At 43.1% G+C, this 27360-nt stretch overlaps 1 protein-coding gene and 1 non-coding gene across 2 annotated transcripts; both read left to right on the top strand.

The window, feature by feature from the left end:
• The first annotated feature begins 400 nt into the window (after positions 1 to 400).
• Positions 401 to 25980, top strand: LOC125404899 (uncharacterized). The gene is made up of 6 exons (XM_085695229.2): positions 401 to 637; positions 1435 to 1557; positions 3484 to 3651; positions 4364 to 7227; positions 18737 to 19008; positions 19501 to 25980. Exons 2-6 carry the CDS (start codon positions 1450 to 1452, stop codon positions 25881 to 25883), a joined length of 9795 nt encoding a protein of 3264 aa, XP_085551355.2. The 5' UTR covers positions 401 to 637; positions 1435 to 1449; the 3' UTR covers positions 25884 to 25980.
• LOC125405234 (U6 spliceosomal RNA) lies at positions 2801 to 2902 on the top strand. The gene has a single exon (XR_007233509.1). It is a non-coding gene; the product is annotated as a U6 spliceosomal RNA (small nuclear RNA).
• Positions 25981 to 27360: the final 1380 nt, after the last annotated feature.

The raw sequence follows: 27360 nt of genomic DNA, 5'->3' as shown, positions 1-27360 counted from the left end.
GAAGCCACACAGACAAGCCTTTAGAACGGCAGCAAAGGATGGAAACACTAAATTTGGTGTGTATCGCTCTTGCCCCCTCTTCTGACACACATCTCTCATCAGATTGTAAGACTCCAGAGACCAACCCTCAAGAGACCCACTGTCGTCAACCCTCCCACCCCCACCCTTCCACAACCCCCCAAGCCCCGCTGCAATGTGATGGCGACTTTCCCCTGTCCCCGTGCCTCCTAGCACTGGCACATTTGCTGAGCAAGTTTCAGGTTCTTAGAGAGGTCGGTGGTGTCAGTGAACCCCACAGATGTGTGAGTTGGGGGAGGGGACTTGGAGAGTCCAATGCATTATGATGCTGGAGCCAGTGACTCACCTTCTATGGAAACCTGGAAGTGGAGTTTGTCTCTGGAGTCCTCTGGATGGTGCAGGTGTGGAGGGAACGGGAAGTGAACCGGAAGCCCATGGTATTAGCCGCCGTTAGAGACAGGTATTCCCAGCCGAGAGGAAGTGCGATGAACGGCCCTGCTCGATACTGCTCCTGCTGAGATCGCGAAGATGTCTGCTAGCTGTAAGACAGGACTATCGGGTCTGAGACAGCCGAAGGAAAAGGAGAAGCCGTGAAGCCGCAGAGCCGGAGGATCTAAATGTAGATCCGTGGGACTGTTCTGTCTCACCTCTTGTTCTCTCGATTTCAGTATGCCCCTTTCACTGTCCTAGAACCCTGGTTTTAGAATGCATTTTTAAAAATTGCAAAGCCTTTTGATTTTCATTACCTGACTTTAGTTTTCAAATTGCTTTAGTTGGCAAAACAAAAAAACCAAAAAAAACCAACCCCCCCCCTTTTTTTTTTGCCAGACTGGTGACTCATGCATCTAGTCACAGCACACTCAGGAGGCAGAGGCAGGGAAAGCTCCATGAATTTAAGGTCAGCCTGGTCTACATAGTGAGTTGTAGACCATCCAGGGCTATATAGTGAGTGCATGTTGGGGCAGGGGAAGGCAAGGAGAATTCAAATCCTTGAGTTGATTTTTGTTGTTTCAAGACAGGGTTTCACTGTAGACCAGACTGGCCTCGAACTCACAGAAATCTACCTGCCTCTGTCTCCTGGGTATTGGGATTAAAGGTGTGTACCACAGCTCCCAGCCTCAGTTGTAACTGTTGAAGAAACCCAGGTTGGAGTCCCAGCGCTCACATGGTAGCTCATAGCCATCTTTAACTCCAGTTCCAGGGACTCTGATCCCCTCTTCTTCTCTCCCAGGTATCAGACATGCGTGTAGTACACATACATACATGCGGGCAAAGCGCTCGTACACATAAAACGAGTCCATCTAAACAAAGGCGTTTTCCCACTGGCATACTTGCTCCTCTGTAGCGTGTCTGCTTTTCTGTCTTCCTCGGCCCCTTCATCTCCAGCCTGACGTCACATGTGTTCGTCTTTCCCAGGTTCTATACTCCAAGATGACTAAAAAGAACTGGAAGTCTTCTAAGACTTTGCCCTCACCTCGACTTGTTCCTGAGGGGAAGGATTTGAAATCTATCATCAACAACATCTTGAACGACAGAGAGGTGAATTGTGGGACAGCTATGCTCGTGGCAGGCCTGTTGGAATGGTTGGTTCCTGCCATGCAGGATGGGGCATGGGTAGGACATGAACATCCCTGGAGAGCTCCTCCCACCGAGTCAGTGTTTGCTTCTACACTAGAACAATAGCAGTAAGGGGCTGAAAAAAATGGCCCAGCAGTTAAGAGCTCATACTGCTCTCCCAGAGGACTGGAGTTCAGTTCCCAGAACCTATACCAAATGACTCAGAACTCTGTAACTGCAGCTCGAAGAGGTCCAGTGTCTCTGACACACATGTGCACCTCTTCACACACAGGAGCAGAATAGTCCACTGGAGTTCAGTCTTGGCACATACATGTGCCATATACACATACATGTAATTTTTGTTTGTTTTTCAAGACAGGGTTTCTCTGTGTAGCCCTGACTGTCTTGGGACTAGGTATGCAGACCAGGCTGTCCTCGAACTCACAGTGTGTTGGGGTTAAAGGCATATGGCACCACTGCCTGTTGATACACATAATTTTAAAGAATTAATAAAAAAATAGATCTTTAAAAAAATGAGTTCATTAAACTGGGCGTAGTGGGGTATACCTGTAATCCCATTGCTTGGGAGGCTGCTGCAGGAAGGTTACAAGCCTCTGCCTGGACTCCATAGTGAGACACTGCTTCTAAATAGCCAGGCAGAGGCTAGGCAGATGGCTCAGCTGTTAAGGGCATTTGCTACTCTTCTAGAGGACCCAAGTTTGGATCCCAGAACCCAGACCAGGTGGCTCACAATCATGTGTAGCTTTAGTTTCAGAGGAGTATGCCCTCTTCTGTCCTCCATGGGAACTGCACACAGGTGTTGCATATATCTACAGGTTTGCACATGCAAAACATCTATACATATGACATAAAATAAATGCTTTTAAAATAAAAAAGGTATGGCTGAGCAATAGAGTACTTGTCTAGAATTCACTAGTGGGGGGGGTAGAGATGTGGCTCAGCGATAAAACCCCGACATAGCACACAGGAGGCTCTAGATCCAGTCCTTAGCCTTGAAAAATCACAAGCAAACCAAACAAAGAGAAGACTTAACTAGCTGTTCTGAACTAGGCTTTCTCACTTGAACCATGCAAACAAGAGATGGTTTGAGTGGTTGCCTCAAGGTTTTCCAGGCTATATAACCAGAGAAATCCTTTCATTCCATGAGGGGACATTAGGGCTTAATTTTTTTTTCTGGAACCTTAATTGAGAGAGCCTAGAGGGTGATTTCCTTGGCAGATCATATACTGTAATGGGAACTACACAGAGATCAGCATGGCCCCTGCCCAAGGATGACATGAAAATTTGTGAAACCTTCCATAATTTTTTAAAATAATTTATTTTTATTTTCTATGAATTGGTGTTTTTTTGCTTTCATGTATGTCTGATCCCCAGGAACTGGATCCCAGACAGTTGTGAGCTGCTATCTGGGTGCTAGGAATGGAATCTGTGCCCTCTTAAAGAGCAGCCAGTGCTCTTAACCCCCGAAGCATCTCTTCAGCCTCCACGGTTTTCTTAAAACCAAAAGACAAAAGAACTATGCTGGATGGTGGTGGCACACACCTCTAATCCTAGCACTTGGGAGGCAGAGGCAGGCAGATATCTATAAGTTAGAGGCCCAGCCTGGTCTATAGACTGAGTTCCAAGACAGGTTCCAAAACTAGAGAAACCTGGTCTTAAAAGACAAAACAAAACAACAAAACAAAACAAAAACAAAAGCAAAACAGAACAAAAAACCTAAAAGGGTTCTCTTGTAGCCTAGGGCTAAGGAGAGGTGGTTCCCCATCAGTGCCTTCCAGATGACTACCAGTAGGCAGAAACAGACCAAACCAATGCTCACTAATCCCTCAGTGTTGATTTTTAAGTGTTTGCTCATACTTCTCAGCATCTGTCTTTTTTCTCTTCAAGATTTATGAAAACATCAAGCATAATGTGACTGTCCTGAGTGACCGGCCCGAGATTCTATACCAGGAGTCTTATCATTTACAGAAGAAGCCTTTTGTGTGCGCCTACTCTCTGGATACCAACTATTTCGTCGCTTTAAACTGGTTGGAACAGTATGGAAAACAAATACAAGTAAAGCTACTTCAACTTTGTTTCTTCCTTTAGAATGCAATCTGTATGTCCTGTACCTAAAATGCCCTTGTTTCAGAGTGAGAGGGATGTCTCTGAACAAGCTCATGTTATTAATTTATTTATTTTTATTTTGTGCTCATGGTGTTTTGCCATGGGTGTTGGGTCCCCTGGAACTGGGATTACAGACAGTTGTGAGCCCTTTTGTGGTGCTGGGAATTGAACCTGGGTCCATTTGGAAGACCAACCAGTGCTCTTAACCACTGAGCCATCTCTCCAGCCCCAACTTTACATCATATATTCACTCATTTATTGAGACAGGGTCTTCCTATGTGTTTCAGGCTGCCTTCAAACTCACTATGTAGTCTGGCTTGTCCACCTCAATATCCTGGGTGCTGGATTACAGGCCTGTGCACCACACCTGTAAAATGAGCTCATTACCTGGCTCCAAGCTGGTTTGACCTAGATTAGCGACCCTTTTACACTGATAACTATCAGGCCCAAAGATTATGTGTTCATTATAAAGTGGACTGAAGGCCAACACAAGGGCCTTGGGCCAGGAACTTCTTTCATAAACCCAGTATCTAGTACTAGGAAACCTCCCAAACCAAATCTTTCCTTTGTCTCCAAGAGGAAATAGCCACTTTTTCTTACAGCACGCTCCAGGGAGATGCTCTGCCCCATGATCAGGTTTCTGTCTCCCACCTTCTTTTAGGCAATACTATGGATACAGGAAAAAAACGCAGAAAGAAAAAAGATGGTCAAGAAGATGAAATTTCCCATGAGGGCTGAAGTGCCGTCCATTAAATCAATGGTCCATGTGAGCTCCCATCGCCTGTTAGTAGCTTACTGCGATGACATGCGCCTGCGGCTTTTGGGAGACCATCACCAGGCATTCGTCACTCTGGGCACAGTGCCTTGTCGTTTCTCCATCAGCTGCCTCTGCTATGATTCAGAAACCGGGGTACTGTTTTCTGGAACTTTGGGAGCTGTGGTTACCTGGTTTATCTTAGCAAATGGCAAGGGCCTCCAGATGGCTCACAAAGTGAGTATGAGTGGTCAGGAGCTTGTACAGGACTTGTCTCTGAACGCGTCCCTGGGCTTCCTGATGGTGCTGTGTGAGAACATGGTGAGGGTCTTTACCCAGGAGGGTCGCGGCCAGCTTAAAGAAGTGAAGACATTCATTCCCCAAACCAGCGGCGTCTCCCTCACCTGCTCCTGTAGCTGTGGTCCACAGAACACCCTCTATGCTGGAAACGAGAATGGAGAGGTCCATGCTTGGGGTTTAGAGGACAGTAACTTCCGCCACAGTTTCAAGGCCCATTCGGCACCCGTGATGTGCGTCAACAGTCGGCCGGAGACGTACACCTTGTTCACTGCAGGGAGTGAGGGTTTGTTGAAGGAGTGGAACCTTGCTTCTGGGAATCTGCTGCGGCAGCTGAATATTGGCACGGATCTGCAACAACTGCGGTTTATTGATAACCAAACTTTCTTCTGCCAGAGCGCCAATACTTTCTCGCTGCACCACCTGCCCCACTTTTACAGGCTCTTCAACGTCTGTGGTTCTGCTCCGCAGAAGGTACAACGGGTCCACTGTGATCGTAACTGGATTCGTATCCTGTGTGCCACCGAGGACGGTTTACTGCGTTTCTTGTCTCCAGTAACAGGGGACCTCCTGGTTGTTACGTGGCCTCTACTTGTCATGGATAAGGCTGTGGCGTGGGCCTATCACTCAGAGAGAGAGGAACTCTTTGTGGCCATAGGCAGCCCAGAGGTGCTGGTGTTTGATGCCACACGTTCCCCGTGTACAGCCAAATATCTCCTGTGTACCTCAGAAAATTACAGAGATAAAGTAAAATGCTTGGCGTACGGGAGGTCCTATTTGGGCAAGAGTAAAAAAGGACTGATATTCTGTGGGCACGAGAGTGGCGTTGTGAGAATCTTGTCCCAGTACTGCTCTATTCGGAAAGAGAACACTATCCACTCCGGGCCGGTGCTGGCGTTGTCTACCCCGGAGGGTTTTGAAGAAAATCCCTTACTGTGTTCCTATGGCAAGGACAACTACATACAACTCACAAAGGTGGTGTGTTCAGGGAACGACCTGACCCTGGAGCCTGTCGATAAATTTCACTGCCTTTATCGCTTACGACACATGGTACTGTTGCCGGGTTCGGTGGGTGCCATCACCGAGCACTCCTGCTGGTTTCTCTGGCGCTATCAAGGTTTACAAACATCAGAATTCAAACGGAATTCTATGGTGAGAGAGACAAACTGCTTGCACGAATGCGCTGTCACTTCCTTTGACATCTGCCTCTCTCTGAAACTGTTTGTGACAGGAGCCACCGATGGGTCAGTCCGGGTCTGGGACTTCCGTGGGAAACTTGTAACTCAGTTTGACTCCGAACTGCATTTCTGTTCGCCCTGCTTTGCCAATAGTCGAGGTGACTTGCTTTTGACTTTCAACCAGAGCATCTATATAGTGTCGTGCCTGAAGTTGCTCCCTGCCACTCGGCTGATGCTCCTACATGCACTGAACATCGAAGATGAAATACTAGAAACCCCGAAGCCCTTCCTGCCTAGCTTCTTCTTCTCATTTGAATTGATATTTGTACCCAAATTTGTGCACCTGAAACAAAGGGTTCAGGAACTCCAGGGACTAGACACCCTTGTCAACAAACGGGCCATCGCTTTTGATGGCACCGTGCCCCATGTTGTCGAGGGGGGCAGACACATACCTATCGTGACTCACGAGAGACCTGGGTTGTTCTTTGTGGAGGAAAAATTTGCTGATGCACCTGACTCCAAGCAGAAGTATCCCTATGCCGTCCCTGCTCAGTTACACCTGCCTGCCTGGGATGGGCTGAATATCTACCGCATGTTCAAAAGCTTCTTTGGCTGCGGGCAGAAATGGCCCTTTGCTCCAGATTGCTACATCCCTAACTCAGTGGTCCGTGCCCGCCTTTGGCCTGACGGTACCCCGGTTTTCTTGCGCTATGATCTAAGTCTGTCCTACATAGAAAAAGATAAGGCTGCGCCTGGACCATTAAGATCCCGGTCCCTGTCATCTGTGAGTCTAGAAGATGTGGAAATGTCAACTAGACAACGAAAGGATGTGTACCAGGAGCAAAAAAGAGAATCCTATGGTATCCTTGAAAGCATGTCAACGAAAAGCTGGATGGGAAAAAAATTTAGTGATGGAATGGTAGAAAATTTGGTAGAGACCATTCTCAACCTCACAGTTTTCTGTTCGACAGAAAAATACAAGAAATATTTTAGTGCTCTGGCACAGATTTTCGCCAGTCACCAAATTACTCCCAAGATGCGCGTTGAGACAGCCTGCCGCCTGCTCAAAGATATAACCCATTACAACTCCAGTATCCGTGAGCTAGCCTGGGAGATGCTAGAGAAGCTGGGTTTCATAAGCAATGTCTTTACTATTCCGCTGACTACGGGGTTGATGGACAGCGAGAAGAGTGTGCGGACTAGGGTCTTATACCTTATGTCTAGATTTGTTGGCATCCAAACCAAATCCATGCTGTTACACCAGCTAAGACGACGAGATACCCTCCAAGAAATACAGTAAGTGGGATGGTGAGCGACCCTTCTTCTGATTTCTCTGTGTTCCTAGGATCTGGCTGCTCTCTGCCCCCATTTCACATTCACAGCCCCTTCTGGTTCCTTTTACTCCCCCTGTGCGCCACAATTCTGTGTGATTTCCATCAGTGCGACTTTTCCCCCATCATTTCCTTAACTGCTTTAAGATTCTTCAGAATAGCACTCAGTACAGGGCTGCACACCTGTAATCCCGGCATCCAGGGAGATGAGCAGGAGGATCACAAGTTCTAGACCACGTTTAAATTTATTTTTTCAGAGTTTAGTCCCACACATCTTTCAATCTAAGAATCTTGTGACACCATGACTTCCGTCTTTTTCACCTTTATTATTTTTAATTGCTCAATTTTTAAACCTCATACAAAATTTGATTACACGAATGTTGTCTCATAATTGGAGACTTTTCTCCTTTGTACACAATTATTCTTCCTCCCCACAGAAAGGCTACTTGTGAGCTCATCTGACAGCATAGATACTGAGGTCCTGACTGCAACAGAATAGTAGAATCACCTCAGTGATTTAAGTTGAAAGATGGACACTGGTAAATGGCTCTTATGCCCAGTATCAGGAATGTGTACAAATGCCTTTATTCAAAAACACTAAATTATCTGTAGGAATGGATTCTATATTGTGAACTGAAAACAGTAACTGATAGATGTAGGGGTCAGCCAGGCTTTACTCCCATCATTTTCTCCGTATGACTTCTCTGAAGTCAAAGGCCTGGAAGGCTGCCTTGCGTGTCCTGTCATGGCTCGTTGATGAGGGCAAAGCTCTGTTACAGGAGTTAAAGCATGCCACCCATTGCGCTCATTCCAGGGTCCTTCTCTTCTTGGGGATTTCTGTGACTGCAGCTTTGGCCACTCCACCAACATCCAGCAAAGCAGTTCTGACAACTTTTGTTGGATCAGTGATTCCCCTCTCCACCATTTTCACGAAATCAGCAAGCATAGCATCCTAACCAACTTCTCCATAGCCAAAGGTGCAAGGCGAGCACCGTTGCCTGCTGAGCCATGGCGCGGGTCTTTTACTTGCTTTTAAACAGCTTTGTATTTATTTATTCATAAGTGTATCTGTGTGTATATGCCATATGTGTAGTCTCTCGGGAGACTTGAAAGAGGGCGTCAAATATCCTAGAGCTGGGGTTACCACCAATTTGGATACTGGGAATAAAACTCTGGTTCTCTGAAGGAGCAGCAAGTGTTCTTAACTGCTGAATCATCTCTCCAGCCTACTTAAATTTGTTTTTGAAAGCGCAGTGTTGGGGACTATAGAGATGGCAAAGCAGTTAAGTATTTTTTTTCTCTTGTTTTTGTTTTGTTTTTTAACTCTAGCCCCACATTGGAAACCAAAGTGTTGTTGGTTGTTTTTAACTCTTTGACTCTTTTGGCTCTTTTGGGAGCCTGCCACACAGTTCACAAATAATCACACACGGAGACTTAATTTTTACTTATAAATGCCTGGCCTTAGCTTGGCTTATTTATAACCAGATTTTCTTAACTCAAATTATCCCATCTACTTTTGCCTCTGGGATTTTTCCTCTTTTCTTATTTCTGAAATCTTACTTTACTCTTACTCTGTGGCTGACCGTGTGGCTAAGTGGTTGGCCCCTTCGTTTCTTGATCCTTGATCTCTCTTGCTCCTCTTTTTCTCCTATTCATTCTCTCTGCCCGACAGCCCTGCCTATCCATTCTCTGCCTAGCTATTGGTTGTTCAGCTCTTTATTAGACCATCAGGTGTTTTAGACAGACACAGTAACTCAGCTTCACAGAGTTAAACAAATGCCGCATAAAAGAATACAACACAGGGCTGGAGAGATGGTTCACACCCACCTGAAATGGTACCCCAGAACACTGTATACATAATAAACAAACAAACAAATAAATAAATAAATAAATAAATTTTTTAAAAAAAGAATGCAACACATCCTTGCATCATTAAACAAATGTGTTCCACAGCATAAACAAATGTAACTAAATGTAATTAAAACAATATTCCACCACAGTTAAGAGCACATACAACTCTTGCTGGGGACCCAAGTTCAGTTCCCAACATTCACACCAGGTGACTCATAACTTCCTATAGCTCCAGTTTCAGGAGATCCAATACTTCTGATCTCTTCTGACACGTGTATTAATTTGTACATAGCAAAACACAGATACACAGATACATGCACATATATAATTAAAAAATAATAAAAAATAAGGCCTTGAAAGATGGCCCAGCAGTTGAGAACACTGTTGCTCTTCCAGAGGTCCTGAGTTCAATTCTCAGCACCCATATGGTAATTCACAATTGTCTATAACTGTAGTCCCATGAGCTCCTATGGCTTCTTCTGGTGCATGGATGAACATGTAGACAAAACATCCATATACATAAGTAAATGAATACACCTTTAAAAAACAATAAAAAAATTTAAAAACAAGTCTGACAAACTTCTCTGTGAAGCAGGATATTCTGAAGGGCTGTCTGACCTTGTCTTGGTAAAGTTCAGCAGTCTTTTCTTTTGTGTTCTGCTTGTCCAATCAGGACAGTATACAGTATATATATAGTTGAGTGAGGCAAGGGCACTTTCTTGCCCAGTGGCTTACTTTTGCCATAAAGTAAATTTCATCTGGAGTTTCTTTGATGTCCATCATCTTCTCTGAAGTAAATTGGTGCTTCAAGGATCAGACATGTCTCATTGTCATAAAAAAGAAAAGAAACTATGTTATTAAAATACCTTAAATGCCATATTCTGTAGATCTCTGAAGTGTTTGAAGACAACCTGTCTATCTAAAATATATCTGTTTGACCTTGTGAACATACCTAATATGACTACAAGTTTGATTGTAATAACTACTAACTTGCATTTCTTTATATCCTAATTAGTTGGTAACAATAACTTTCAAGGACTAGAAATTTGCATTACATTGTTAAATGAGCTGTATAGGTACAACACCTTGAACAAAATTAGAAATGTATATACAGAATGTCCTAACAAAATTAATCTCAAATTTTGTATCAATATACAAAGATCCATATCAATGTAAAATATTTAAAACAAGTAGTTACTTATTTTTTTTTTGAGACAGGGTTTCTCTGTGTTGCTTTAGAGCCTGAATTAGAACTCACTATGTAGCCCAGAGTGGCCTCAAACTCACAGAGATTCACTTGTTCTGCCTCCCCAGTGCTTGGATGAAAGGTGTGCACCACCATTGTCCTGCCAAGTAGTTGCTTTTAAAAACTAGATTCAATAATTTACCCTTGGGGCTGGAGAGATGGCTCAGTGGTTAAGGGCACTCACTGATCTTCCAAAGGTCCTGAGTTCAATTCCCAGCATCCACATGGTAGCTCACAACTTTCTGATGGATGCTGTTATCTCATGTGCAGATGTAAGTGTATATAAAGTATTCATTTACATAAATAAATAAATCTAAAAAATAATCTACCCTTTTATTCTATCAGAGTTATATATTATCCTTTTTTCTTTTATCCTTTTTATCTTTTTCCTTTTCTTTTTCTTTTTTCTTTATCCTTTTTTCTTTTCACAAAGGGAGCCCTGAATCTAATCTCCTTTGTATAGCTTTTTCTCTTGACCATTACCAGTAATGACTTGTCCTAAACAATGACAAATATCCGTAACCCACTGAATGACCAAAAATCACCACCCCATCTCTTGAGAATGTGGGCATCATATTCTTAAACTTACTTCCTGCTGTATGGGGTGATGGGATCCTGAAAGAAAATTTGGGTTAATTGTTAAGTCCTGGGAGAGGTAGCTGTATCACTTGTTGTGCAGGCTCTGCATAATGGGAAAGTGCAGGGCTTGTCTCAAGTCCTGGCTAGAGAAGTCTGTTAGGCTGGATCATCTCAACTAGCCACTTGAAATTGTCCTGAGCAGTTCGTAGTTCAGAGCTGACCATTAGGTAGTGTTTGTCAGCTTAGCGGTGTTCCCATAGTCCTGGAGGAATGGTCGTTGTGGAGTCCCATCCTCCCCTGTTTGCTGTGGGAGCTCCTTGTATAGTGGTGAGTATCCCCACCTGTCATACAGGAGACCAGGGTTCAACTCCCCAACGGGGAGCCAGAAACTCATATGGGTTAAACAATGACCTTTAACGAAAGACAAACTACAGGCTTTAGAACAGCTGGTACAGGAGCAACTAGATGTTGGCCATATTGAGGAATCAACCAACCTTTGGAATTCTCCTGTATTTGTTGTTAAAAAGAAATCTGTAAAATGGAGAATGGTGACAGATCGAAGAGCTGTCAACAAGGTAATTCAACCTACGGGCCCTCTACAATCTGGAATTCCTTTGCCTTCTCTGTTACCAAAAGGATGGCCTCTTATAGTCGATTTAAAGGACTGTTTCTTTTCTATCACTGTTGGACGTGGTCATGGTGCATTGCAGAAAACTTAAACATTTTAAATGTCATATGCAGCAGATCTCAAAGAGGTTAGAGAATCAATATCTGTTATGTACATCCAGAGTACAAAAGCTTAATTCCCAGTTACCTGATAGAGACTCAAACCCTACAAAATCATGTACAGAAAGCTAGATTAAGCCTTATTCTAGAATTAGTTAGTACTCTATGTGACCATTACTATTATGACAGAAAGTTTAAAATATATATTAATCTTGTAAATTTTGAGATAATATTTACTTAAGAATCATTTTGAAGAGTCGAAATAAAACCAAAGGATTATGAAATTAGTGGCAATAATTTTGGTTTTTCTTTTGTCCTATATCAGGTGATTCTTCTGACATGAGATAGATTTTGGATTTCATTTTAATAAGCATGCTTGGGTTTGGAGAAGGAAAAAGCCATACTCCAACTCCTAAACCACCTTTAATTTTTAATTTTACTGGGACTACAAAAAGATCATTTGCATTATATGTCTGTAGAGATCAGCAGATCTAAAGAACTAAAAGAAAAGGAGTTTCTTGGGACATTTTTTGGATGATTTGTCTTTTTTTTTTAACCATGTGTTTCATTTGTCAAGTGGTCTTCAGATTCTTTACCTGAATGCCTTCTTTGTCCTGAAAAGACAAAAAGAAAATTCTGCCCCGACCCTAACTTTGGGGAGTTATATCTGATCAAATACAAAGTATTTGTTACTTTTATAGATTAGTTTAGATTAAATGGCCATGCTGCTTGTTGAACTATTATTTCTTCTAATTAAGAGGTCTCTCTTGTTCAAATCAAATCTTTATCAATTTTGATGGTATTCATAGCTTTACTTCTCCAATGGAAACAAAAGCAAAATACTTTCCCCAATATAACCCATATCATGGTTTCCATTCTGAGGTCAGCACATCTTTAAAGTATACAGGCTGATTTAATTCTGTAGTTTTTTTTTATTATCCAAAGTTTCTCCACAACTGCTCTTCCTTTCATATTAGCATTTAGAAAATTCATAGTTAACAAAGCATTATACAATCTATTTCTAGGGTAATTTTTTTATCTCTTTCTGTTTATTTAGCATATTCTTTATAGTTTGGTTTGTTCTTTCTATAACTGCTTGGTAGTGTAAGATTGTGTGGCATACCTGTAATATGCTTTATTTTTTAATAAGTAAAAAACGGTTTCATTTTCTTAAAGACGTACGTGGGAGCATTGCCAGTCTTAATTTGTTCAGGTATACCCTTGATGGTCATACCTTCTAGCAAATGTGTCATTACCAAATAAACCTTTTCAGAACTCAAAGTGGTTGCCCATTGAAATTCTGAATATGTATCTATGGTGAGGTATATATATTTTAATTTTTGAAATTCTACAAAATGGAATACATCCATCTGCCAGATTTCATTCCTTTGAGTGCCCTTTGGGTTACTTCATGCAGGTAGTGGTGTTTGGTTGTATAAAGAACAAGTAGGATATCTCCTTATAATTTTCTTGGCTAGTTACCAAGGAAAAAGATTTTTTTTAAACCTTTGCTATTAACATGATTTTTTAAAATGAAATTCTGAGGCCTCCAGCACATTTCCTGCCAATAGTTGATCAATTTCTTCATTACCTTGTGCAAAAGGGGCTGGCAGACTCATATGAGATCAGATGTGTGCTATATATATGGAAAAATTCCTAGTTCTGATTAATTATTGTAACTTAGTAAATAATACGATCAAGTCTGTTTCATCTGGTATAAATTAAGTGGTTTCAATATGCAAAACAACTCTTTCTACATATTGCAAATCAGTAACTATGTTAAGAGTTTCTGTAAAACCCATTAATACCATGAGAATAGCATATAAGTCTCACTTTTGAACAAATTCATAAGGGCTTTGAGTCACTTTAATTAAATTTTCTGATTTGCAATCTGCCTTTCCTGACTTATTTATATCAATACATAGAATTTAGAGGCTTCAGATATTGGTGTTTTCCGTACAATGCGAGGAAGGATCCAGTTAGTTCTCTTTATAAATTGAATTCTCTTGCTTTATGGATATTTGTTGTTAATCTCTCCAAAAAAAATTACTGCAATCTCTTTGCCAAGAGTTTGTCAATTTTATCATTAGTAAAAGGTACTAAAATTTCTGCTGGGTCTATTCCTGTTAATTTATGAAGTCTCTATTTTTCTTTTAGAATCAACTCAGAAGTCTCTTCCACATAAATTTTTAATTTTTAATCTGTTTATGTTGTAAAAAGATCCATTCTAAGAAAACCTCTTCCCTCTGCATTACTATTCTTGTAGGGAGTGCTTAGAGGTAATCAACTAGAATGTAGGTAAGCTCAGCTCCACATGACCCACATGTGCGTTCTCCAATTTCTCTCCCAGTTTCTGCTGATAATTCTCTTGGACTGTTTAAGTTCTTGTCACTGTCTAAGGTTTTAAACAAATTACTCAGATCATCAGGTTTTACCCCAATAGTGGGCTGTAGATAGGAAATGTCTCCTAGAAATATTTGAAAGTCACCAAAAATCTGCAAGGAATCTCTTCTAATTTGCACCTTTTGGAATCTAATTTTTGTAGACCTATTTTATATCATAAATAATTAATAGAATCTCCTCTTTATATTTTTTCAGGAGCAATTTGTAATCCCCAATAAAACAAAGTTTTCTTTAGTTCTTCAAACATTCTTTCTAAAGTATCTACATTTGAATCAGCTAGTAAAATGTCATCTAAGTAATGGTAAACTATTGTAGAGGAAATTGTTTACATATTATTTCCAGCAACTGACTACAAAATATTGTCACAGGGTGAGGCTATTTAACATTACCTGTGGGAGAACTTTCCATTGATCTCTCTCTCTCTCTCTCTCTCTCTCTCTCTCAACAGGGTTTCTCTGTGTAATAGTCCTAGCTGTCCTGGAACTAGCTCTTGTAGACCAGGTTGGCCTTGAACTCACAGATATCCATGCACCACCACCACCTGGCCCATTGATCTCTCTTAACAGACTGAGAATTATTATAAGGAGGCACCATGAAGGCAAATTTTTCTATCTTTTTCCTGTAACAGTATAGTGAAGAAACAATCTTTTAAATCAATGAGAGGCCATCATTTAGGCAATAGAGAAGGCAAAGGAATTCCAGGCTGTAGAGAGTCCACTGGCTGAATCACTTTATTAACCGCTCTCAGATTTGTTACCATTTTTCTTTTTCCAAATTTCTTTTTAGTAACAAATACATAAGAATTCCAAGGGCTGGTTGATTTTTCCATATGCTGAGCATTTAGTTGCTCCTTTAGCACCTGTTCTAAAGCCTGCATTTTCTCTGTTGTTAAAGGTTAATGCCCAACCCATTTAGGTTTGTCTGTCAGTCATTTTAAAGGCAGGGCTGTTGGTGCTTTTGGAAGATCAGCAGCTGTTGTGCTCTGTTCTTGTACAGCCTACATGACTGATGACTGCTCTTTATAATACCTTCTAATATTTCCCTATAATCATACATTAACTTATGGTTTGTTTCCAAGATTGGGGGAATGTTAAGCTGAGAATTCTATTGTTGTAATAAATCATATCTCCACAAATTCATTGCTGTTAATCACATATAGCTCTAATTTTCCTCTCTGTCCTTCTGGACCTATACATTTGACCCATTTTAAGCTCTCTTTTACCTAAGATAGCATTTCAATCCCTAAAAGATGAACATTTACATCCTGAAGAGATCGATTTGGATGCCAAGATTCTGGTGCAGTTATTGTTACATCTACACCTGTGTCTACAAGACCTTTAATGGCATCATTTATTTGCATTTTAAATTTTGGTCTTTATTTATAAAAGTTTGCCAGAATATTTGCTTTATGGCTTCTCCCGTATTTCTTATTCTCTCTTCTATAGCTTTTCTATCATCCAGAGCAGTATGGTTTCTTACAATAAGCATTTGGTTCTTTAATTGCTCTGGAAGGCATTTCCTCCATGGATACAGAAAACAAATGAACTGAACTTTGCATGGGTACCTGCAAGAGGCCCCTCAAGGCATTTCCTGATGGAAAGGATTACCCTGATTGTCCATTGTTGATCTGCATTCATTAGTTCAATGCCTGTCTTTGTCATACCTTCTGAATAATCCACAACGAAGTGGATTATTCACTTCTACAGAATGGAGTGTTCCATTTTAATTATGCTTAGAAAAAGCATTGTTTCTAGGAATACCCTGTTTGCAATCCCTTTTTAGCTGACTTTCTTTATGGCAATTGAAACACTTGACATTTTGATTTTTCTTCAAACTTCTAGGAATCACCTCTCTTATCCAAGCTTCTTCATGGTCATGAGATTCAATACTGATTGTATCTCAGATCCATTTTTCCAAGGCTGCTGATCTCACCTTTAATGGCCTAATTATCCCTTTGCATTGTACATTAGCATTTTCAAAACCCAGAGATTCAATTATTATTTGTCTAATTTCTGAATTTGGTATCATTCTATTTACAGCTGAAGTCAATCTTTGTAAGAAATCCACGAAGGTTTCTTTTGGGCCCTGTATAACCATAGTAAATGACTCAGTTTTCTTTTCTATTTCTTCAGTTCCATCCCAAGCATTCAAAGTTGCTGTACAGCATAAAGCCAAGGTGTGGTCATCATATAAAGATTGCCTTTGTACATTAACATAATCTCCCTCTTCAAGAAGTTGGTCTTGGGAGATTTCCATACTTCTAGTCTTACTTTGTTGTTCAATGGTCTTAGCCTCATCTTTCCACCAGGTCCTCCATTGTAATGAGGACAGGCTCTAATGTAACAAAGTCTCTCCAGTCTTGAGGGTTAATTTTATTAGAAGTTGGCCACAAGTTTAACACCTGCTTCACAAAAGGTGAATATATGCCATATGAGACTATTACTTCCTTGAATTTTCTTAAATCTAACATTTCCACAGAAGTCAATGCAGGTCTTGTACAACCTTGAGGATATCTATCATGTGGCAGCTGTTCCTATAAGGTTACTGAATAAATTTAAGTTGGCAGTTTGAATGCAATGCTGAGATTGGGTCTCCTTTAAATTCCTCTGTCTGGATCTGAGTATCTCTATGATCTGTTTTAATAAGTTTTTCTAAGGTCTGTATTTTGGCACTCATATCAACCAACTTATTAAAGGATAAACCAAGAATTATCAAACCAACAATAAAGATTATCAAAATGATAATGAACATTATGCCAATCCTGGTTAAACTGATTATCCCTTCATTTAATTGTTCCAATTGTAAATCGTCCAGAGACCTACCTTCCTCCATTGTAATTGTGTTTCCCATTTCTTAATGTGAGAAAAAAATGCCCGCCTTAAGGATTCTACTGTGTTTCACCAGATTTGCTGACTTTTCAGCAGATTCAGCAGATTTGCTGACTTAGCAGCATTGATGGAACTGTGTGGGAGTGACCAGTGGCAGCAATGGCTCTCAACTGGGGGCGGGGAGTGGAGCAGTGGGGTGCCCAGAGTGAAGTGCCCAGGAATCTGGGCTAACTCCACTTGTCCCAGGTGCTTGTGCTACTGAGAGGTGAGTGGCTGTGGCGGAGTATCCTACAGCCGGGCTAGCTGCTGGGATGCACAGGCCAGGCCTAAGGCAGCGCAGCTGTTCATATGCAGCTGGCGACTGAGAGCACAGTGTGCAAGGGCGTGGGCCCCCCCGGATGACAGAGCTGGCAGCGTGTGACTGTGACTGCGGCCTGGGGAACGTTGGCTCAGGGAGAGCCGGGGGACTACGGCTGGAAAACCCACAGTGAACTGCAGCAGCATGGAGGAGTGACGGCTTTGAAAGCTGCTGGGTAATCTTGCTAGGAGTTGATGCCAGATGAGCATTTACCTATACTATTCTATTTACCTATACTATTCTATTATTAATAAAAGTTTGGGAATCAGATATCGGTGTAAAAACCTGATAGGTGCAAAGAGCGGTGGAGGAATGACCACTTGCAATCCCAGTTAGGAGCCGGAGCAGAAGGATCACATCTGAGGCCAACCTGGGTTACTTTTAGTTCAGTCTGTACCACACAGTAAGACTTTCTAAAAACTAAAACCGAACCAAACCAATCACCATCACCAAAACAACTAACCCTGCATTCTCTCTCTTTTCCTTTATTGCCAAAAGAGATTGCTTTGCCTGAGTGACTTTGAGGGGTTTAGAAGATCTCAAGTTTTCCGGGGCCAAAAGGACATTTTCTTTCTGCCCTTTCTCCTTCCTCTGTGTTCTACTTCAGTCTCTTTTTAAACGACTTCAGTACCACCTCTTCTTTTGTGCTTTATGAATTTTTCCCCCTTGTTTCCTCTTCTCTCTGTTTCCTGCTTCCTTTTTTCTTGTTTCTTTTCTTCTAAAAATGTTTTTGGGTTGGGCGGTGGTGGCACACACCTTTAATCCCAGCACTTTGGAAGCAGAGGCAGGTGGGTTTCTGTGAGTTCAGGGCCAACCTGGTTTACAGAGCAAGTTCCAGGACAGCCAGGGCTACACAGAGAAATCCTGTTTCAAAAAAACAAAGCAAAATGTTTTTAAAGATTTATTTTATTTTTCTTTTATGTGTGTGTGCTTTGCCTGCCAGTGTCTATATCTATAGGTATATATCTATAAATATATAGATATATACCATATGTGTGTGCACTGTCTGCGGAGATCAGAAGAAGGCATCAGATCTGGAAGTGTTTTAGACATTGTAAGCTACCATGTGGGTTCAGGAACCACACTCAAGTCTTCTGGAAGAGCAGCCAGTACTCTTAACACTAAAACATTGAGCCATCTTTGCCTTCCCTCTCTCCTTCTTCCATCCCTTCTTTCCTTCCTCCCTCCTTTTATCCCTCCCTCCCTTCCTTCCTTAATCTGTCCCTCCCTTTCTCTCTCCCTCCCTTCCTTATTCTTTGAGACAGGGTTTCACTGTGTAGCTCTGACTGTTCTGGTAGTCACTAAGTAGACCAGGCTGGCCTTGAACTCACAGAGATCCACCTGTCTCTGCCTCCTGAGTGCTGGGATTTGTCGCTGCCACTACAGCCACCACCACCATTACCACTGCTGGCTCTGTTCCTCATTTTAAATTTTGTCTTATTCCTTGCTAAGTATTGTCTTCTTTTCTTCATTACTTTTGTAGGCAAGAAATGAGTGAGGCTGTCTCTCTAAGCCATCTGCTGAGGATTCAAGCTAGTGATAAGGAGTGCCTGCTTGCTCATGTGAAGGAGAGGCTAAATGAAGACCTGACCCTGTCACACAGAGATAGCTCACTCCGTTTTTCTTTTGATTCAGTGAAGTATGAGGACTTGGAGATGGTTTCTGAACAAACATTTATACCTTTGTCAGAATCTGAAAAGATTGATGGGCTGAAGAGAAGAAAGAAACGTGCTCAAGAAAAGACCAGAAAGATTGGTATGGATGGGTGATGATGTATGGGACCCATTTGGGGCCAGTCTTCCTAAGGCAGGGTCAGTAGCAAAGGTACATAAAAAGTGGCTGGAGAGATGGCTCAGAGATTAAGAGCACTGACTGCCCTTCCAGAGGTCCTGAGTTCAATTCCCAGCAACCACATGGTGGCTCACAACCATCTATAATGAGATCTGGTGCCCTCTTCTGGCCTGCAAGCATACATGGAAGGAATGTTGTATACATAATAAATGAATAAATCTTTAAAAATAAAGTGGAACAGTGAAGTGCTGGGGGTGGAGGCACTAGTCATAGATCCACCCAGCATAAGTACCAAAGTCAGCTTTTGAAACTTGGCTAAAAGTATGAGCACTGGTAAATCTAAAGTCCTGTCCCTCTTGCCTTTATTACTCCCATCGCAGTTTCCTGAACCAGCTGTTACAGAGCATCTCCCAACCTCTACAATTTTCACACTATTTTTCTCCCAATATCTTGCAGTTAGAAAGACCCTAAAAGTGTCCAAGAGAACCAAAAAGGCAGATTTGCTGAAGGTGCCTTCAGTGACATCAGGCGAACAGAGAAGGTTTAGGAAACGCATGAAAGCTGACATCCAGGATGCTTCCTTAGGGCTAGAGCAACTACTCAGCTCTGAGCAAATCCAGCAAAAAAGAGGGGCGAAGGAAATCAGAGAGGCCCTAGAAGTCCTGGAGGCCACAGATAGAGAAGAGTTCCTTAAGCAGAGAAGACAAACTCACTTTAAAAAGCTTTTGAAAGAAGCAATGAAGAAAGAAAAAGTAGCACAGCAGGCGCCAAAGGAGAGCATTTCAGAGGTGACTACTGAAACACCCAAGAAAGAAGCCCCAAAGGAATCCCTACCACCTGCTGAGTCAGAAAAAGACTTGAAGAAATTCGAAAGGGTGAGTCATGGCTTGGCAGGGACCCCCAGGCGTATGAGCCAATCAGACAGGACATCTTGGCGAGAGGATATTTGCTCCCTTCTCACTTTCAGAATAGCAAGTTCTCAGCCAGATATGGTAAGGGACCTGGGTGAAGAACTGGAGAATTTGGCTGAGAGGGTGCTCACCAACCAACCCAGTTGGACTCTCTTCCAAGACTTATGTCCCCAGAGAAGGGTCTCACGAACCGGGTTCCCAGAATCTGAGGCTACTGTCCAGGAACCACCTGTTCGTAGAAGAAAAGTGCCTAAAAGAGTTGTCAAACAGAAAGTGCCAGAGACAGCTACAGATCAAAAGGACTTAAGTTTTCTGGAGAAATATGAGGAATTTTCTCCGGAAGACATGAAAACGATGATGGATTTCTTAGACAGTAATTGGATCTTAGAGAAAAGGAAACTTAAGGCAAAGGTCAGGAAACCAAGCAAACAGAAAGGGAAAAGAATCGAAGGCAAAGGAGAGGTGATGACACTTAAAGAGAAAAAGCAACTAATAAAGCCCAAGAAAGCAAAGAAGGAAAAAAGAAAATTAATCCCAGATGAAAAGAAACCAGGCCGCCCAGAGGAGACACTAACACAAGACAAAGATACAGCAGATGCCCCACAAAAGCTGCTAACTGTGGAAGACCAGAAGTTACTGCAAGAAGAAACAGGACTGGCTAGAAAAAAGAAGACACATCTCAGAAAAGAAAAGATGACAAAACAGATCATGGATGAAAAGAAACCAACTTCTCCAGAAAAGGCATTGATGGAGGACAAAGAAAGGCATGATGGCTCCCCAAAGGTGTTAGCTACAGAAGATGAGGCATTAGCTCCTGAAGAAGAGGAGCTGCCTATACAAGAGAAGAAACTATCTAGAAAAAAAAAGAAAACAGACACAAAAGAAGGGATGGTGCAGGACAAAGAAAGGTATGATGGCTCCCCAAAGGTGTTAGCTACAGAAGATGAGGCACTAGCTCCTAAAGAAGAGGAGCTGCCTATACAAAAGAAGAAACTATCTAGAAAAAAAAAGAAAACAGACACAAAAGAAGGGATGGTGCAGGACAAAGAAAGGCATGATGGCTTCCCAAAAGTGTTAGCTACAGAAGATGTGACATTAGCTCCTGAAGAAAAGGAGCTGCCTATACAAGAGAAGAAACTATCTAGAGAAGAAAAGAAAACAGACACACAAGAAGAGACAACAGCCATGGGAAAGAAAAAGCGGGATTGGTCAACGATTATGGAAGACCACAAGGAGAAAATGAGAGTCAGGCAACAGAGGTTGCAGTCCTTAGCAAAAAAACGCAGAGAGAAGAAGAAGGGAGAAAGGAAGCAGGAAGAGGAAGAGGAAGAGGAGGAATTGGCTGAGGAAGAAAAGCAACTGATCCTGGACGCAGGGGAACAAGTTGGGGAAAGGACGGTACAGCCTTGGGAGGAGAAGGAACAGATCTGGGGATCAGAGAGAACTGAAGAGGACAAAGACTATGACTGGGAACTGGGGACACTGGACCACTATTATTCTTCTCCAGAAGAGGGAGAATTATCTGAGGAGGAAAGTGAGGAAACAACAGAAAGTGAGAGCCTGACAGAGCTAGAGGACATGCTGGCTCAAAAACAGGATTTGCCTACAGAAGAAGAAAAAGAAACAGAAAGACGAGTCAGGGAAGAGGATGAACAACAGCAGGAAGAGTGGCCAGAGCTGCAGTCAGGACAAGAGCTGGTAGAGGAAGATACAGCCGAGGAGAAGAAACATTTAGATCAGGAAAGAGAGAGACTGGACCTAGGAGAGAAGGAAGAGTTTGAAAAAATGAAGGAACTCTCCCAAGTAGTTAGGCCCACCTGGAAAGGGGGAATAGCCCAGAAAGGGAAAAGGATGATTGAGTTAGGGAGAAGAGCATTCTGGGAAAAAAAGAAAGTGGGGCTAGCAAAGGAAGAGAAGAGGGAGGAGGAGGTGGAGGAGGAAGGGGAAGAAGAAGAGGTGGGGGAGGAGGAGGAGGAAGAAGAAGAAGAGGAGGAGGAGGAAGAGGAGGAAGAGGAGGAGGAGGAAGAACTAAGAAAACAGAAAGAAGCAGCTGAGGAGGAAAAGAAGTGGAGAGCTGAAAAAGAAAGACTGGTCAACCTACGAGAAAAACTGTCTGAGCAAGTGGAAGAAGAGCCTGAGAATATCAGGTCACGGCAAAGGGAGAAACTTATGGTAGTCCCAGAAGACATGATAACACAGGAAGAAAGGGAGCAGGCAAAGATGGAGCTAGGGATTCCCAAAGATGAGAAAGCAACTGAGGGAAGAAAAGAGAGAGTCAAGAAAAAAGAGAAACCAGTTCTACATGAGGAGAAAGAGAGAGTACGGAGTGAGGAAAAGGAGAGCCAGTTCCAGGAGGAGGAGAGAAAGGCTGCACAGAAAAAGCCATTGGTTCGAGAAGAGAGAGTGAGGTCAGTAATGCGGGGTTGGCAGGCTGGTGAACGCAAGGGCCAGTTTCAGGAAAAAGAGGAAATGATACTGACCCCAGGAGGCTTAGAAAAGAGGCATACTGAGCTGGAAAAAAAGGCTAAATTCAGGGAAAGTATGAGGCTAGAAAAGGGAAGAAAAACAATAACCCAAAAAGAGAAACAAATTATAAAAAAACAAGATAAATTATTCCAAGAAAAAGAGGAAGTGATACTGACTGCAAAAGGCTTGGAAAAGAGGCACCCTGCTCAGGAAAAAAAGGCTAAGTCTAGGGAAAGACTGATGCTAGCAAAGGGGAAAACAGAAATAACCCGGAAAGAGAAAGAAATTAAGAAAAAACAAGAAAAATTGTTCCAGGAAGAGAGGAAATTATCCTCTAGCATTAGGATCAAGCGGGAGCCTGTTGCTAAGGATACGAGAAAAGAAAGAGAGGGAAGAAAGCAGGCAGTTAAGGAGCAGGCTGTGGAAAGCGGGGTTCATCCTAAAGAGATGGAAGCTGGTGCCAAGAAAAACCTAGAGGTGAAAGCGAAGCAACTGTTGAAGGTCCTGGTCGGGTTCCTTAGAGAAGCGGGTCCAATGCCTTTGAGGAAGACCAGCAAGGCAGAGGATGAGATGCTCCCCCGTATGAGAGTGGATGGCCGTGCATGGGATATTATGAAACAGAGGTTAAAAACTAAAGAAAGGGAACAGACTTGGAAAGAGAGAAAGCGAGAAGGTGACAGGCTGACTGAGAAAGCCCGCTTGGAGGAGGACAGCAAGTTCTTAAAGAAGAACCAGAAGAAGGTTTTCCTGAAGAAAACCCAGGTGAAGACACTGCTGACGAGACTCCAGGAAGTACAGCTCTTAGAGCAAAGTCGGCTAGAGGAGCTTGGCAAGCACATTGAAGAGGGTGAGGCGGAAGAGATCCAGCTGAAGTGGCTGCTGGACAATGTCAGAGGTCAACTCTTGGAGGAATGGACTGAGGAGAAAATGAAGGAAGGCATAACTTATCCAGAAAGAGCATGGGTGCCCGAGGAAGAGGAAACGGAGAGCCTAGAGGAAGGCGAGAAGGAAGAGGAAGAGGCTGTGCCCAAGAAAAAGAAAAGGAGATACCCGAAGAGAGAGGTCAGCGCAAGTGCAGAGGACTTGTGGAACTTGGCTGAGGAACCAAAAAAAAGAAGGCTGGCTAAAAAAAGAAAAAAGGAAAAGAGGGTGGCTGAGGTGAAAAAGAAGCCGAGTGCGCATGAGGGTCCAAGTGAAGAAGAGGAGGGACGTCTCATCCAAGAGGAGTTGGAGCCTGTGGGGGAGGAGGACAAGGTCAGGGAAGACGGGAAGGGGGTTCTCAGTGTGGAAGAAGAGAGCCTGGGCGAGGAAAGTCCAAGAGAAATAAGTCTGAGCGAGGAAAGTCTGAGAGAATCAAGTCCAAGTGAAGAAAGTCTGAGAGAAAGAAGCCCAAGTGAAGAAAGTCTGAGAGAAAGAGGCCCAAGTGAAGAAAGTCTGAGAGAAAGAGGCCCAAGTGAAGAAAGTATGAGAGAAAGAGGCCCAAGCAAGGAAAGCTTGAAAGAAGAAAGCCTGGAAGAGGAGGAATTGAGTGTCAGTGAGGAAGAGAGCCTGAGTGAGGAGGAGGAGGAGGAGGAAGGGGAGGAAGAGGAGGAAGAGGAGGAAGAGGAGGAAGAGGAGGAAGAGGAGGAGGAAGTGAAGGAGAGAGAAAGGAAGAAAAAGAAGAGACTTAAAGACAAGATGCTTTTAAAACAGGAAAGGGAGGGTACAGCTGGCTGGGAAATGCCTCTTAAAAAAAAGGACTTGCTTGACAGAAAGAGAGGTTCAAGACTCAAGGAGAAAAGTCACTTAGTAATACCACCCCAGTCACCCCCAGGAGAAAAAGAGGGAATATACCCGAGAGAGATGAGAGAAAGATGGGACAATCAATTTCTTGAAGGACTCCCCACGACAAGTTCACGGGAAAGACAAGAGACTGTGGTCTTGGGGAAAGACAGGAAGGATTTTCTACAAGCCTCAGGAACTGGCTTAGAGACTCAAATCCCAGAGCAGCTCCATGGACCACAATTGGAATTACCCGTTATCTTACAACCAGAGAAGCCTAAAGTTGGCAAGCCGAGTTGGTTCGTTCCATTGGAGGATATTAAGGACCGAGTTGTGCCTCAGGCCCCTGCCTCTTCTCCTGAAAGGTTTCCTGGAAGGTATAAAGGCCCAGCCCATGCAGGAGCAAGTGTCTCTGAGAAGGGGTGGGTAGCCAATACCCTCGGAAGGCTGGAAGCAGGAGCACAGCTTTCCAGGGCGAGTTTCCAGCAGCTGCACCAACTCCTCCGAGACTTCTGTTCACCCAGTTACTGGGAAGGGCTACACCTTTCCAAACTGAAGGCCATTGTTCAGCACCTAGACATAGGTCAAATCGATCGTCCCCAACCCGAGAGAGAAGTCTTTAGTCCTCTGCACCTAAAAGCGATCCCTCCGATGAAAAGAAAAGAACCAGTGGTCGTCTCAGCCACCCCAACTCAACCCCCCGACGCCTTCAGCTGGGATCTCTTGGCCAAGGCCTACAGGCAAAAGCAGACTGGGCAGCTTCCCTCTGCTGTTAAGGACGCAGAGCACTTTTATCCAACCAGAAAGGGTGACCTGGGAGCCACCTATCCCTTTGTGGATAAAAGAACCCTGCCCTTGATGTTCAAGGACTTTCCAGACTCAAGGGCAAGGGTAGGGATCCCCACATTTTCCATGGCAAGGGAAACAGTGCCTATCCCTGGACTCGTGTCACCCTCAGGCCCCAGTTGGACTGCAGATTCAAAGGCTGAACACTGGCAACTTCTAGACGAGTCTCACAGAAGTGCCCGTAGGCAGCAGTTATCAGATGTCCTCAAAGACATTGAGATGCGACACTTTTATCCCACCCAAAGAGACATTCTCACAGGGGTCCAGGCATCTATAGACAGACAAACTTTGGCACTGATGTTTCAAAAGGAACTTAAAGCTTTGAAGAGAAAAGGCAGGTATCCCAAACTGGCCAAATTGGAGAAGACAAAGGCTGTCTCAGAAAAAGAAGCGCTCCCTTCATGGGAGACGTTCGTGGCGCTCTATCATGTTTTGCGCATGCTACAGGAGCGGTATGCCAAAGACCCGGCTACTTGGATGGAAAAGTTCTACCAGCTCATGGACCTCTACCAGCTTAAGTCCCCTCGAATCCAGAGGCTGCTGCAGGACCTGCTACTGAGAGAAGAGCCTCAGCCCCAAGAGTTTGTCTCCAAAGAGACTCTGAAGGCCCTGGAGGTGGAGTTAGTACCTGGGGAGCGGTTGTTCTACCGTCTGTTTTGCGGTGTCCCCCATGCCCCTGCAGGTTCCCTTAAGTTTTGGAATGTGATACCCCTCTCTGGGCAGAACAATGTAGATACTGTCCAGCCTGTGGGCATTGCCCGGTACGGGTTCCTAGAACTCGCCTGGAAAAGCTTACCTCAAGTCAATCCTTCCTTGGGAAAGGAACTGCCCCCCATTTCCTCTCGGATTCACTGACATTAGGACTCTGAAATCATTCCGGAAATGAGCCTGCAACAGATTTTAAGCCTCTTGAGTTGTTCCCCACATCGAGGAGGGGGCTGTACTAGGACCCACCTCCATTCAGCTACCATGTACTAAATAAAATGATGTTCCTCATTCTTACGAAATACTCTGATCTGTTTTTCTTCAAGCCTAGAATCTCCATGAAAGAGGCCAGTGGAAATGGTTCCCCTTTATGTTATGGGAACAATTGCTTCTCAGGTAAAGACCACATACACTCCTCTCTGGGCAGCAGCCAATATTTGCTCCCTTCAAGTCTGTCCTAGTAGTTTCCCCCCTTTGATTAATATTTGTTGTCCTTAGAGGGCAAGGAGAAGTTTATGAATGTAGCATTAGTAGAAAAATCAGAGATAGCCCATCAGTTTCTTGCAACAAACTTGCATCTTGACCAACTTTCTAAACATATCTAAGCCTTGCTCTTCTTGCCTACATAATGGGGGTATAGAATGAAGTAGCACTTTAATGGTTTAATTATGTGCATGCACGTGTGTGCCTGTGCATATGCCATGTGTGTGTGGGTTTCCATGGAGGCCAGGAGAGGGTGTTGAATCCCCTGAAGCTGGAGTTACAGGTGGTTCTGAGCTGCTGGATGTGAGTGCCACACCAACCTTGAATGTTCTCTAAGAGCCATCTCTCCAGCCCAAATCAGTGGGTTCCAGAACCAACTTGACAGCTGAAAGAGCCTGTAGTCTAGTCCTTGCTCTGGCAGCTACTGGGTCTTTGATCTTTGTTTTGCCTTCCTTGGAGTAAAAATGGTGATGCTGAGACCTTCCTCAGAGGCATGCATGGCACAGTTCCTATAAGATAGATTTTTGTTATGTTCTTTTGTTGACATAGGGCACTGCCAGACTTATTATGTAGCCAAAATTTGCCTTGAACTTGTGGCAGTCCCACTACCTCTACCTCTCAAATTCTGCGATTACATATGTGTACTACACCTGGCTATCTTTTGATTTTCTTTGTTTGATTTCAAAAAGGAAAATCATCTGGCTTCCAATTTCAGGAACTAGTCAGGTAGACATGTTAAGTATATGAATTCATGTAACAATGAGCTGGGAAATTTTGAGTGGATGTAATTCCCTTATTTAAGTCTTATCTAAGGATATGTCAGTCACTAAAGGTTTATTTTTATTTTCTGGGCATGTGTTTGTCTGTGTATGTATATGTGAAATGCATGCCTGGTACCACTAGAAGTCATAAGAGAATGTCAGATCCTCTGGAACTAGAGTCATAAATGGTTGTGAGCTGCCATGTGATGTAGAAGTTAGCTCAATTCAAGAAATAATTAGGCTAGCTAAAAGACAAAACAATTACATTTTTTATTTATTATAAGGGGAAAGCTCATGAAACAGGAACGAGAAGTCCAAACTCAGCTGTGCTACGAGGGAACCACACAGAGAGAGGGCATCTGGGCCACACACCATTTTTCTCC

The sequence above is a fragment of the Myodes glareolus genome, chromosome 1 (assembly GCF_982192425.1).
Source record: "Myodes glareolus chromosome 1, mMyoGla1.1, whole genome shotgun sequence".
Taxonomy (NCBI): domain Eukaryota; kingdom Metazoa; phylum Chordata; class Mammalia; order Rodentia; family Cricetidae; genus Myodes; species Myodes glareolus.
This window is presented reverse-complemented; position numbering and strand designations above follow the sequence as displayed.